Here is a 13,970-nt window from a genome sequence, read left to right as displayed (position 1 = left end):
TCCACAGAACTAGAAGAAAATGTAATCAAAGAAAAGAAACAAAATATAATGGCCTTAAAATGAAGTACGAAGAAAAACAAATTACAGACAAAGGTTATCAGGCCAGGTAAGAAGACCCAATCAGAGAGCATTTCAGCCAGAGTTCATACTACTGTCAAAGAGAAAAGGAAATATTCAACTCTTGGATGAGAATTGTCACCACTTCTACTCAACCATCACCAACAAACGAAAGTAGAAATGAGCAGTGTCCGGAGTGATGAAGGTAGGGCCTAGGCTCCGGGAACAGTCATATGTTCCCCACTGTTCTGCTCTGTGCCTCAGCTTCCTAACCTATCAAATGCAAAGCTAGTTGCACTTCACATGTTCCTGGGAAGCACACAGGGCTGCACTATACACACAGCCAAAAGAGGAATGAGTCAGCAGGAGCCCAGCTCAGCCAAAGATGACTGGGGAAGCAGTCATCAAAACCTCTGTCACATGTGGTTTGAAATATTCATGAAAAACGAGATGCATGCATGTGAAGAAGAACTTACACAATATAGGGTAGAACCATTTAGGACTTTTAACATCCTAAGTTTTATTTTAGTTTTGTAAAATGGAATTCATTTCATTTCAAATCTCTAAGCTATCAAGACATAGAGCTCCTTTGACTATTGTATGGAGTCTCTGTTGTGTTTCAGTGACTACAGGTTTTTGGTTCCCTAAATGAATTTATGAAATGAAAGTTTCTCTTGCCCTCAGAAAGTTTGAGGCTGCCTACAGCCTCCGGAAGTCACCCTTTAGATTTCTGGTGAGCTGCACCAACCCCTGCAGAACCTTCGGACAGCATCTTCCTTTTGGGTTGCCCTGCTTTGTCAAGATCTGGCTTCTGTGGACCCAAAGGGCACAGGTCACTCCACTAGAAAGGGGCTACATGGTACATGGAGAAATAAATGGATGAATTTCTGGCTGAGAATTGTCAAAGCACGTATGTAGAAAAAATAACACAATTGCTACTTAATAAAGATAGATTTTCCAACTGGAACTTGTTAAAAGATGCAGTTTCCTCAAAAGCAGTGGAGTGGAGCCAGAGATCTACCTTGTCTCAGCTTCCTTCCCCTCCACCCTTCACCCCCTCCAGTAATTTTTGCACACACTCAGGTTTAAGAAGCATGAACATAGAAGATGCATGTGCACATTAAAGCTGCAGGAGCAGCAGGATTTCCATTTCTGTCCACTCACCAGAGCTGCACAGTGATGTCCCCAAGCATCACAGAAGTGGGTGGCCAGGGCCTGTGAGTAGTAAGCAGGGCCCAGTGAACATCTTGCTTCAGGTCTGGACTCACACGCACAAATGCACATACCACTTCCCAGTTATAAGAGTGCTCCAAAAGGCTCCCAGTGGTGACTGTGAGTGCTCAGCATTTCTGCCTGCTCTCCCAGGCTCATGACTCCAACAGAGCCATGACCACAGCCAGTCAAACAAAGATCCAAAAGTAGGATGACAAAGTGGTACTCTGTAATAATAACTTTTGGTAAAGCAGTAAGATATTCTCATGGTGCTTTCTGATGGATTCTGAACGATCTCCTTCCCAGCACTGTGCTTACCCTGGGCAAAATAATTACTCAGCCGGTCACCTCAGAAACAGGCATCTGGAGCCAGGGATGGGGGAAGAGGACTCATGCCTGTGTTACTGGCACTTGGGAGGCTGAGGCAAGAGGCTCACAAGTTTGAGGCTAGCCTGGGCTACATGGCGATACCCTGTATCAAAAACCAACCAACCAAACAACAAAAACAACAAAAAAAAACAGACTAAAACAAAACAATAAAAAATAAATAAATAAAGGGCAGCTACACCTACCTCCCCTTGTGTCAGATTACAGGTTTCCATTGACCTTCCTCTGTCAATTCAGTTTCTCATTTGAGGAATAAATACATGATATTTACATATTTGCTACAAGTCAACAGAAAGTAGGCAGAATACAGACTTTAAATGGCTGGTATACTTTGAAACTGTGCTTGTTCTCCTTCCCCAGTAAGATGGGAAATCAAGTTTTGAAACTGCATTGCAGTCTTCCTTGCATTTGAGTGGCAAGGATGAAAAAGACCACTTCTGCCCAGTGCGGAGAAAAGGCAGCATGTGAATATCTTTCATCCCCTTTCCAGAAGCAAACGTACAATGTACCTATTGCTAACTACGCTTAGACTGTTCTTATTGCATTTCCTGATTGTTGTGTTGTTGTTGCCTGCAGAACTATTCTCTCCTTGACATGAGGCCACAACCGCCAGCGATGATCACTTTAAACAACTCCGTGTACTGGCAAGAATTTGAAGATACCTGTGTCTACGAGTGTCTGGATGGCAAAGACTGTCAGAGTTTCTTCTGCTGCTATGAAGAATGTAAATCGGGATCTTGGAGGAAAGGGCGGATTCACATAGACATCTCGGAGCTGGACTCGTACTCCCGGGTCTTTTTCCCTACATCGTTCCTGCTCTTTAATCTGGTCTATTGGGTTGGATACCTGTATCTTTAAATGTGTCCCTTAGTGATGAGTGAAGAGCACTTGATTCACATTCATTCCTTTCCATCATCCTCGGACCAGTAGTAACCAATTGGGAGTAGCAAGGAAATACACTGCTCAGTCTATCTGAAGTTAAAATTTACCTTTCAACAGCATGAAGTATTTGGCAAATGTTCCCAGTATGAATTTCTCTCTCTCTCTCTCTCTCTCTCTCTCTCTCTCTCTCTGTCAAACACACAAACACACACACACACACTCACACACTTGTGTAGTAGTTGCATTTTAAAAGTAATATTCTTGCTAATTTCTTACTGAATCTGTGGTATGGTGATGCTTATGAATGGTTTTGGATACTGATTACCCTCACAAGGAAATCTGTAAAAACACAAATATCTGAGAGGTTCTCTCAGATCCCTACCCCTTACCTATCTTTCCTTTGCAGCCCTCTACTGAATCACTCCTAGTAGAGGAACCACACTTGTGTGGGCCTCAGCTGTGTGCTCACCAGTTCAAGTGGGAACTTCAGTGCATTTGAACCCAAGTTTCTCTTCTCTGTGGCCTCTTTTGCTTTGGAGCCATTGTTGTTAGCTAGTCTCCCTTTGCCCAACAACCTCACGCTAGGCCTGGGAGGAGTGCGCATGCATTGTTTCCATTTGAGAAAAAAATACAACTTCCTAAACTCTCATATCGCTGAAGAAAAAGGTGTTTATTATCTCTGAACATTAGGTGGAAATTATTTTATTCCAAACTACTGAGAGTCAACCATATTTGAACCATGGGTTCAACATCTCTCCTTCAAAGCTGAGTTTAACTAGACCAAGGCTCAACCTTAGAGAATGTGTCCTGCCAAAGTCGTTAGGCATTCAGTGGTTGGTTTTTTCTTGCAAAGAAAGACACAACATGCACAAGACTTTGTTCTGAAAATATATTCCAGAGTGTGAAAGAAATGTAAATACAATTTCAAAGTTTTCTTAGTGAATATTGATTTTCAAGTGAAATCAATTTAGATGCAAAAAAATGGGTAATTGCTATCATCAATTATATATTTTGATGAGCAAAAATTATTTTATACTTTGAAATATGGATACATAACAAAATCCCAAAGAAAAAAATCTCCCCAAAACAATACTCTTTTGATATTTTTATAACACAAAACTAGCTTGCTTCTTGGTAAGAGTTCTTTGTTATAACTGGATGCCGGTGTGAACTTCACATGACTCTTTTGAAGCTTCCCTCCATCTGTAGGAAAAAGTTCTACCAGTTAGTTAACAATGCTCTGTTAATCTGTCACTTAATTTTAGTACCAGAATTTCTATATTTCTCATCTTTTCACACAGAAAGCTGAATTAATTTTATTGGAAACCATTAATTTTCTAATTAGCTATTGTGATTACTATTATTACTCAGAAAAAAAGTAGAACATTATTCAGAGAAAGTATGTAAAAATACTGATTTCACACAATTTACTCAGTCTATATCAGAGACATGGATGACATGGAAGAGACTAGAAAAACTGAAATCAGATGTAACTGTTTATTCTTAATTACATTGTTGCCTATCTGTTGAATGTGAAAATATAGATATAGGACTACCCAATTTTCAAAGAGCAAGTCTTTGTAGTATGAAGTAGTCAGTCCCATTTTCCTTCCTGCCTTTTGGTTTAATAGTTGCTGTGTAAGCCACAAGCCAATTGACTTTTCCTTAACAAATTCAATTTAAAAATCAAAATAATAAAATCTTGTGGAGCAAAAGGTTGAAATAATGGCTTAACTGGAATTTCTCTTCTATTAGAAAATTCCAGGTATCACTATCCTAGTTCTGTTTCTTATACAAAAAGGACCCTTCCCACCTATGGCAGACCTACCTTGGAGATGCCCTGACTGAAAGAACCCACAGCGCAGAGGGCAAACAACACAACCACAATTGACAGTGTTATAAATTTACAATTTCTAGCAATAAGTTAGAAATTTTGACCTCTTAAATTTTAAAGGAAGCTCTGGAGAGAACTGAATTTGCTAGTGAAATTTTCTTGAGAGAGAAATATTGTACAGACATTCATTATAGCATAGATTTACTCCTATGTTAGCCTAAAAACAATTCCATGGATGCCTCTTGTTTCCAAATCACTCAATATTTGGGTGTCATTAGCACCTGTCATGAAATTTCACATCTAGTACATATATACTGCTTTCTGAAAGTTTCTTCTCCTCCCAACCTCAGTTGTCTTACTGATCAAAACACTGTAGTTCGTGGCTTCTGTTCCATGAAGCAGAACTTTCAACTCAAGAGAGTTTATGAGATGTTTACTTAACATGGTGTAGACTCCTGCATATTTAGCAATCTACACACTGCAAAGTCTTACTAAAAAGAACCAATGCATCCGCTAGGAGCATTTCAAAACCTTTTTCTCTGCATAATTCATGTTCTCCATACCAATCTCAACTCCTGAGATGAACCTTTTCAGCCTAAAATGCAGGAGATGTGTGCACCTCACTTAGGTGCAAGGCTCAGGGGCTTCAAAATGATGATTATATTTAGTTTTGGAAGAAGGAAGAAGAAAGCATAGAGGGAAATTCATACCTCTTCGTTTGGCACTCTCCTTTGACAGGATGCTTGATTATGAGGGAGCTGTGTCAGGCACACAGACCCAGGCTGTTTCACTCAGCCCAGTTCCAGCTTGTTCTGTATGTAGACCTGGGGAATATTTGGGTGAAAGTTATCTTAGTGGCCTGCATTCCAAAGGTGCTAACTGTATCCCTCACTTTCAGAAGCACTCTAAATTGAGGAGATGACTGTTCTGTGTTTTGACAAAGATTTAAAATTTCTGACCACTGTGGATCATATTTAAAACTATAACTGTCTCCCTCTTAATCTGCATCTTGGTTGACATGAAAAAGAAAAAACTAAAAGGCATGCCACACATTTAACAGAAGTAAAGTGCCTCTTCAGACCTGGAAAGTCTCAACACCACCATCCAGAACAGAAACTCTCCAGAGGCTGGAAACAGAAAGGAATAATGTTAATGAAATTTACTTTGGACCCAGCCAATACTGCCCCCAATCTACCCAAAATATGCCTTAAAATAAGATTTTGAAAAGCTCAAATAATCTGCATCTTACAAGATTTTCCACTTTCTACAATCAGCTATTTTCATTCTTGTGCATGGATTAAAATAGGATTTCATCCCTTTATATGACAATCTTATCCTTAATTTTTCATCAAATCAATGAAGTACAGAGTTTTTGTGCATTATTCAGCTGAGGGAATGTTTGTCCTCAATCATAAATCATTTTCGTGCTACATATGGGATACTGGGGACAATCTGAAAGTCAGCATCATAGTCCTTGTGATAGGGATATGAGTGAAACCAAATCATTATACCTACCAATAGCTTGCTACAGTAAAAATAAGACAATAGGCATATTTTTCAGCTCTGCAAAATTCTGCACTCTGTAAATGATGGAAGAGGGGACCAGTAGGTAACCCATTTTACGTTGACTAGTGCTTGCCACAGCTACGAAGATGGGCCACTCTTTATCCAAAGGGCTAGAACACAAAACAAACAAAACCTCTGCTTCCTTGGTCATTTTTATCTCAGCTGCCAAACTGGAAACTTTATGTGATTTCCCTTGAGACTTAAAGAATTACAACTGGTCTCCAACCACTGTGTTTATCATTCTATCAGTTTAAGGCAACAAGCATTTCGAATCTGCTTTGTGATCTTGCAACTGTTTTTGAGTGCTTTTTCTGAGAGTTTATAAATCATACATGTATGAGGCTTCATCTTCAGTTTCTATTAAAAATAGAGACTGAGTTGAGATAAACAGAATCTGGTGTAAATAAATATGCATTAAAGGGTTAAATTCCATTTGTACTAATAAGCTGTCCATTGGGGCATCAGAACCATATCCTTTACAAAATATTACCAGACTGTGAATATATTGCAAATGTTCAACTCACAATCTTCTGTTGTACCCCCTTCAGACTGCTCCAAATTGGGGAAGTATGTAACCTGTATATATTTCTTTCCTCAGTATGGTCTGTAGGAAGTATTTAGGTTTAAAAGGTTAGCAGTACCCCAACATTTGTGTTCTCTGCCTACTCACAACCAAAGAACTAAACAGTAACAAACAATTCAGGATAAATGACAAGCCCCATCTCTGATCCCCTATCCACTTAGCTTTTATTACAAAGATAGATTTCTATCATTACAGGAAGAAAAATATGTTCTAAGATGACAGGAAAACAATTCAGAAATTCATTATTTCTGGAAGAATAAAAACTTTTTAAAATTTTTCTCATAGTTTTGAAGACCAAACTATTCCTTAAATTTCTTCTGACTAGCAATTCCAGAATTAAAGCTTGGTCTAGTTCTATTAATGTCAAAAGGGAGAATGTTCCCATTTATTTACTTACTCACTTTCAAAATACCCTCTACTTGAATGGTCCTTTGTTTTCTGGGTTTTTTTTTTAATGTTGTCACTAATGTCCCTTAAACCTCTTATTCTACTGCTTACATAAAGGCCCAATCTTAAACCAGCTTAAATAAATCAATGGTTTAAAAAAAACAGTTGAACCATTGCTCACGAACAAGCTTTCCAAGTTTTGAGTTAACCAAGTGGCTTTTTCAGATTGTGCTAAATAGAGACACGAGCTAGAAAATAATTAGCCAGACAAAACACACACATACACACACACACACACACACACACACACACACACACACACCCACCACTGAATATAAGCACTGTTTGAAAGTAGTGTTCAGGTAATTGAGGCAAATGTAAATTGCCTTGCTTGATCTGTTCAGATAAGCACCTACTTCATTTTCTTTGCATTTGTAAACAATGAAGGTTTTCCTGTGCAGTGAGCAGGCTGCACAGTTTGAGGTAATGACAGTTCCTGTGGGGAAGGAAGGTCCTCTGTGTCTGCAGAATAGTTCAAATTGAGCTGGTGGAAAGAACACTGATTCTCAAAATGAAATCCCCCAAATTGAGCAGGTAGTAGCTACATTTTGCTCTTTTTTAGATAGTCAAGCTTCCATCTTTGTTTTTCCTAACAAAGTACAGTCCACCCTCCATTCCCACAGGTTCTCAATCTGTGGTTTCAAACTAACCAAGAATGGAAAATATTTTTAAAACACTGCACCTGTACTGAACATGAACAGACCTTTTTCCTTGCCATCTTTTCCCTAAAGTTGTAACAACTATTTAACATAGACTTTACATTGCAGTGGGTATTGTACATCATCTAGGGATGATTTAAAGTATACAGGAGGATGTGCATAGGTTCTATGCAACTAGTGCACCATTTTGTTTAAAGGACTTGAGCCTTCGCAGGTTTTGTTGTTCTGGGGGGGAGGGGGGTCCTAGAACCAATCCCTTGCAATTCCTGGGATGACTATAATGTTTACATTTCCTGTAAAAGCCTTAGACCCAGAGTTCTCTTAGCTGCCTCACCCACTGAATTCCCATCCTAGTGCACAGACAGCAAATTCACATTTTCTTAAATGTATATTTCTTAGATCAGAAGTGGGCAACGTGGTTATTTCAGTCCTGCAGATATCAGGCAGCTCAAAATGATATTGTCACTAGCCTGCTTTCCACAAAGTTTTCATCACACATTTTTCTAATACACAGCATTTTGTAAAGTGGAATCCATATTTACTCATTGGAAAAAATCCTTTGGACTCTAAGCTGTCACTTTATGACTATTTGGAATAGTGATAGTAAGGATCATTCTCAGGTCAGGGAAGGGGAGAGGAGAGTCCATCAGCTTTTCTATCAAAGACAGGCTGAGTTTTCAATCTGAAAGTGTGATGCCCTGGCATGGCAGGCATCACCCCAGCAAGGGTGTGGCTACACTGGCAGATGAGTCTCTTGGGAAGACTGAAGTAGACCACTTGGAACTCCAGTCTTCATTGATCACACCCCGGGCATTAATCGCATGATCAGCTAGCCTGTGCCTGCCTTGAACACTGTCTCAGAAATTAAAGCTCCATTGGAAAAGACAGTGTTTGACTTTGGACTTATAAAAGATTTACTAGAAATATATAAGTAAAAGTCTTCACCCACTGTCAGATTCTGATTTTCAAGATCAAATGATGTGTGCTTTGATATGGTCAGTATTTATTCCAACAGGTTTTTAGCAAGCATTGTTCATGTATATAACAAGAAGGTTTTTTTCAATTTTAGTCAATGACTAAATGACTTGGTGCATACACCAAGCACCTTGATGGGAGGGAGATCTCAGCACTCAGTCCTCTGTCCAGCCTTGGTATCCCAGGCCACAATTGGGCCTGTGCACATCCAGGGTGATCTGAAAAACTGCAGAAAGACTTGACAATGCATTCTTAAGTGACTTTCAATGTAATTAGAAGATCGGGAATGTGATAAAAAACTCACATACCTCACTGAATAAAATTTCAAATTGCTGGCCAGATATGGTGGTAGATTTTTAGTTGAAATACACTATGCTCTATCTCTCACCATGACCACCACCACCATCCTTTCCAAGCCCTCAGCTGTTGATTCAACAAAACAATTTAATGTCTTTTCCAAGCTATAAAAAATAAAAAATATAAAATCAGGACATATATTAAGGGAAAATGGAAAAGTATGGTTTCAATTTAAATATTAAATAGACAAATCACAGTCCAAACTTTTGCCTACTTAAAACAATTTCAGAACTTCTCTTTTTTCAGCAGTGCTGTCTGTCTACTCTGCTTCAAGCAGAATTTGAAATCACTGCTGAGGAGAACACACAACTTTTGTTTCTTCATTGCTTTCATCTTTTTCATTTTTATCTCATTTGCCTTTTTTATTCCTTTTCTTAAAGATAGCATTTGAATTGGCAAAGAATGCCTTTCTCTAACATGGACGCATCTCTGGAAATTGCAAATTTTGTTACTCCAAAAAAAAGATGATCACTATGCTTCTTATCCATATCTTTTAGTTCCCAGTAATTTACCTTAATACATATTTTAAGTAGAAGTAGACACCAGAAATATGTATTAGTGAAGTTTGTAGTGTTTACTATTATATTCTCTCAGTTTAGAATAACTACTTTATTAAGATGTTCTCAAATACCTTCAATCCTTCTGGACCTTCAAAATGGCTAATTGTGTGCTAGTGAACAATGTTTACCTGCTAATATGTTTGTATAGATACATGTTTTTCTTTTTGAGCAGCTCCTGGACTGAGCAAAAGTTCATTTGTTATGATTGTGTTTGCTACAAAGGATTCTAGAAGAGTAGTTTTCAGGGATTGAACCTGCAGCTTGTTTGGAGTAAGATGCCATCTTGTATTTACATGCAGTGGCATGTGTATTTGTGTTTGTATGTACAGCGGTAAAAATGGACAACTTATTAATGTGTGTATTACTCTACCCATCGCTGCAAATTCAGTTGAAACAAGTAGAAAGGAGCACAGTCTCCTAGTGGTAGCATATTAGCTTATAAAGCCTCTAGGTAAGGCAAAAAGAAACAAAGGGAGAGGGAAAGAGGACAGAAAGGCAGAGCTAGAAAAAGAGGCTATCTATCATTATGTATTTCCTGAGGAGGTGGGATCACATTCTTTCTTTATAAACTTTGAGCTGAAATCCCCGATGAGCAGTCAGTGTGGAATCCTAGCTAGCCTGCCTCATTTTGAGAGCACTTGAGACTGCTTTCACTTGGGTACACATCTAAGTGATTCCTTGATCATTTGTGTGTCTTGATCAAGTTTATCTGATGAGCAAAAGTGATCTGAAGATTTTGATGGCAGATAACCATCACCACACTGGTGATGATTAGGGACCACATTACAGATAAACGTGGGGAAGCATCAGGTCCAGCATGAAGCTTGCGACCTGCAGGAATCAGCCACAGTGTGTGCAGAGGGTCCTCTCTTTGTGAAGCGTGTGTGGAAAGTAAAACCAACCGCCAGGGACCTTGAGAGATGTCCCAGGCAGAAAGGGATGGCAGAGAGGTGCAGGTCGGCTCTCTGTTTCCATGGAATCCTTCCTGCCTGTGAAGCCATGGTTCAGATGAGAGAAAGAGGGAGGGTTTCCAGAATCCGAGAGCATTTTGGAATCAGCTCTGCTTGTCTGGTGTCCATGCACTTGGTCTTGAGGAAGGGGGACCCGCCCTACCCAAGTACATGAGCCCACCCCTCACCAGTCAAGGGGGCAGAGGCTGAACCAAGGTCTCTGCCCTCACCAAGTGGCCTCCGATAGTCCCTGATCCCCTGCTGTCCCGCGAGGGCTCAGAGGCCCTGGCTCTTGGTGGTCGGGCCTTCTTAGGTTGTTCCCAAGTCCTGCCGTCTTTCGCCCCTCCATAGAGGACGTGACTCCCCGCTATCCGTGCAGCTTGTGATGTCCTAGTGAAACGAGGGTGCATTTGCGCCCGACGTGCCTTGGCGACACGGATGGCGCCGCGCCCTGCTTCGCGCGTCCCGTCCCCGCCACGCCCTCCGGGCTGTGCCCTGCACAGAGCCAGCTGGGCCTCGTGGCTGGGCCGCCCTCTGTATTTGTATTTGGATTCCTACGTTTGTACTTCTAATACAATAAATACACATGTTGTCAAAAATACTGAAAGTGCTTATCTTTCTGATTTGTGTAGCCGACGAGGAGGGCGGTAGCTGGGGTTCTGGGCATGGGTCCACACATATAGTTCTGCCTACCTGGGGGAGTGCGACACCAACTGGCCCTCTCGCTCACCTCCCAGGCTTGACCCAAGTGCATATTCTGCAATTGGAAGGGGGCTGGTGTTTATCTTCCAGCAGAAAGAAGACAGTCTGTTTCCAAGGGACTCTCATTCCTTCATTCTTGGTAAGCCCATGAACAGAGACCTCACCAGTCCACCAGTGGAGATCCAGGAATCCTGCTGTAGCAGAGACAAGGCAGTCATTGCTTCCCTCCAGGTCTCACTGCAGCTGTGCAGGAATGGGTGAAATAGGGGAAGGTCCCAGGTTCTACTCCTGCACCATCAACGAGTCCAGACCTATGGTTACTTCCCTGAAAGTCTGAGTCATGGTTCCCATGTTCAGCTGAATGCAGTGTGACACTTCTGGAACCCCAGCACTCTGAAGGCTGAGGCAGAAGGATCACAAGTTGAGGCCACTCTGGGCTATAGTGAAACCCTGAAGGGGGAGGGAAGGAAGTTGGGAAGGGGAGAGGGGGGGAGGGAGGGAGAGAAGATATACTTTCACAAACACTACAAACAAACACTGGTAAACCACCACAGACAATAGGTATTAGAGGGTTTTAGGTACCATACTTTGGTCTATCTGGTTTGAACATGTTTTACTACAGAAGAACAACTCCAGGTTGTCCAACTTACCATTTATGGCTTCAACACAGTCCCCCACACCTCCTGAATGGGTGCTGACCTTAAGGAATGGAGTGGAGGAATGGAGTTTAGAGAGACATTTTCTGCTACCTCTGCCTGCTCCTATTGAAGCCCTCTTCCCTTGCAGGACAGTGGACTTGAAGACACTGACTGGACCCCTTTGAGATACTCATTTTGGTATTCTTGGCATTACTGCTTGGATAGATCACTCTAATCTGTGCTTGAATAATGGTAAGCATGCTGTGTTCCTTAATCCCTCCCTCTTAAGAGAACTAGTTTGTGATCAAAGCTGTAGACGCTTTCAGAGATAAATCATAATAACAGCTGGTATTTATTGGGACTGACTTGGTACACATTGAATCATTCAGTCTTTAAAGCACCTCATGAAGATACTAGTTTTATCACTGTGCTATTGATTGGAAGGGTTGAGTCTTGAGCAAAACTATGCACTTAGCAAATGGTGGAAAAAGGTTTGAAATGCTGTGAATGTGACTCCAGGTACTTCAAACTCCTGTGTTTGGCTGGCACACTCTACCAGTCAGCATCTTCAGAACCTGGACACTGAAAGAGAGGTAATTCTTTTAATATGGTAGCTTTTATATCACTTAAACCACTTTTGTTTGAGGAGGAAATTTACTTTCAAAAAGACATCTTCAAAATGTGCAAAAAGACACACTGAGGTCAGCTATGTCTGGTAGAGATCCACATAAATCCACAAGAGCTACTCTAAACTAAAAAGAGTAAGATATAGAATGTTCTCTCACTTGATGTCTTGATTGGTGAACCAGGGACAGAGACTTTCTCCTGCTCAGAAGTGGAGTGGCAGGGACCCCAGTCCATGCCCAGGGTCTATGGTATTGTGTACAATTCCAGGTAAGGGAGAAACTTCACAAAGAGGCAAGGAGAAGGGGTACTCTGCTTTTATCTTAGATTCACCTTATCTTTTCTAAAAATTCTTCAATGAGTTTCCCTGGGGAAAGTCTCCCAAGGGACCCTATCCTTTTAACTCAGACCCAAAGTAAAGTTACATCCAAGCACAGCACAGAAGTTGCAGCCCAAGATGTGTTCCATGAAGAGAAAGCAAGCACCCAGAAGAGGTTGCAAAATCTCTTAGGAGACAGGGATCATGCATGGTAATTTATTCTAAGGTTGTTGGAATCAGGAAGGACCAGCTGGTATAACTGTGTTTATATACAAAGGGAATAAATAACAGAGTTTTGTGTTCAAGGTTAATGAGCAACAGTTATTCTGGTTACTGACTAGTGAAATTGGATTTGCAGTGACGTATAGCCAAAGAGACTGAGATCCATTGCTTTCCTAACGCAATGTAAAGGGGGAAGTCCAAGTGTTTGGAAGGTGGGGATCTTGGAATAGGTGGATCAAGTGCAACCAGTCAATCTGCCATCTGACCACAGGCAGGAGGACTCAGACACATGCCTCTCACCTAAACACCGAGAAAGGCATCAGTGAGCAAGACCCAGCACCTTGCTCTCAGCAGGCTGCAGAGATGGTGGGAAACTTCATCATTCTTGCTTTCAATAGGAGTCATGAAGTCCAAAAAGAGCAAGGCCAGGTGGCATGAGTAACCTTCAGAGACAGTAGACTCAACTACCGTGGCCAGCCCTAAAGACTAAGGAGAAATCAGAGCAGTTTGATCTGGAGGCATGGACACTGTGTCCCTTGAGGCAGCACTGTTCTCTAGGGACACTAGCCATCCTCCTGGTGCCAGGTTCATGGCGCACAACACCTGAGCTGGTGGTGAGTGGTTCCTCCCCTTTGGGATAGATAAGAAGAATATTCCAGATAAGAATTTGCATGCCTTGCCTTCATGGCCATTTGTGTATTTAGTTTCTTACCATCGTGTGGCAGGCCACACAATGTTGTCTCACTTTCCAGGCCAAACAAACCAGCTTTTCAGATGTTCTCATAGATTTTTTACTAGCTTGGAAATAAGTGCTTTTATTGATGGTGAAGGTTTAAGTCCCAGTGTGTGATCTGATTGATGGTATACAAACATAACCAAACTCAGCCAGACAGGAACCAGTGGTTCATGCCTGTAATCCTAGCTATTCAGGAGGCAGAGATCAGGAGGATCGAGGTTTGAAGTCAGCTGGGGCAAATAGTTCGAGAGACCCTATCT

At 41.1% G+C, this 13,970-nt stretch overlaps 1 protein-coding gene across 3 annotated transcripts in view; it reads left to right on the top strand.

Annotated features, from left to right (window-relative positions):
* The window catches only part of Gabrg3 (gamma-aminobutyric acid type A receptor subunit gamma3), a 620,605-nt gene extending 614,240 nt beyond the window's left edge, over positions 1-6,365 (top strand). For all 3 annotated transcript variants that reach the window (XM_074061795.1, XM_074061797.1, XM_074061796.1), the window contains one exon: positions 2,233-6,365. In XM_074061795.1, the coding sequence (XP_073917896.1) occupies positions 2,233-2,514 (282 nt within the window). In that variant the 3' untranslated portion in view covers positions 2,515-6,365. The remainder of the gene's footprint in view (positions 1-2,232) is intronic.
* The last annotated feature ends 7,605 nt before the right edge of the window (positions 6,366-13,970 follow it).

This window comes from Castor canadensis, chromosome 19 (genome assembly GCF_047511655.1).
Source record: "Castor canadensis chromosome 19, mCasCan1.hap1v2, whole genome shotgun sequence".
Lineage (NCBI taxonomy): Eukaryota > Metazoa > Chordata > Mammalia > Rodentia > Castoridae > Castor > Castor canadensis.
Note: the sequence above shows the minus strand (reverse complement) of the source record. Positions and strands in the feature narration are given on the sequence as shown.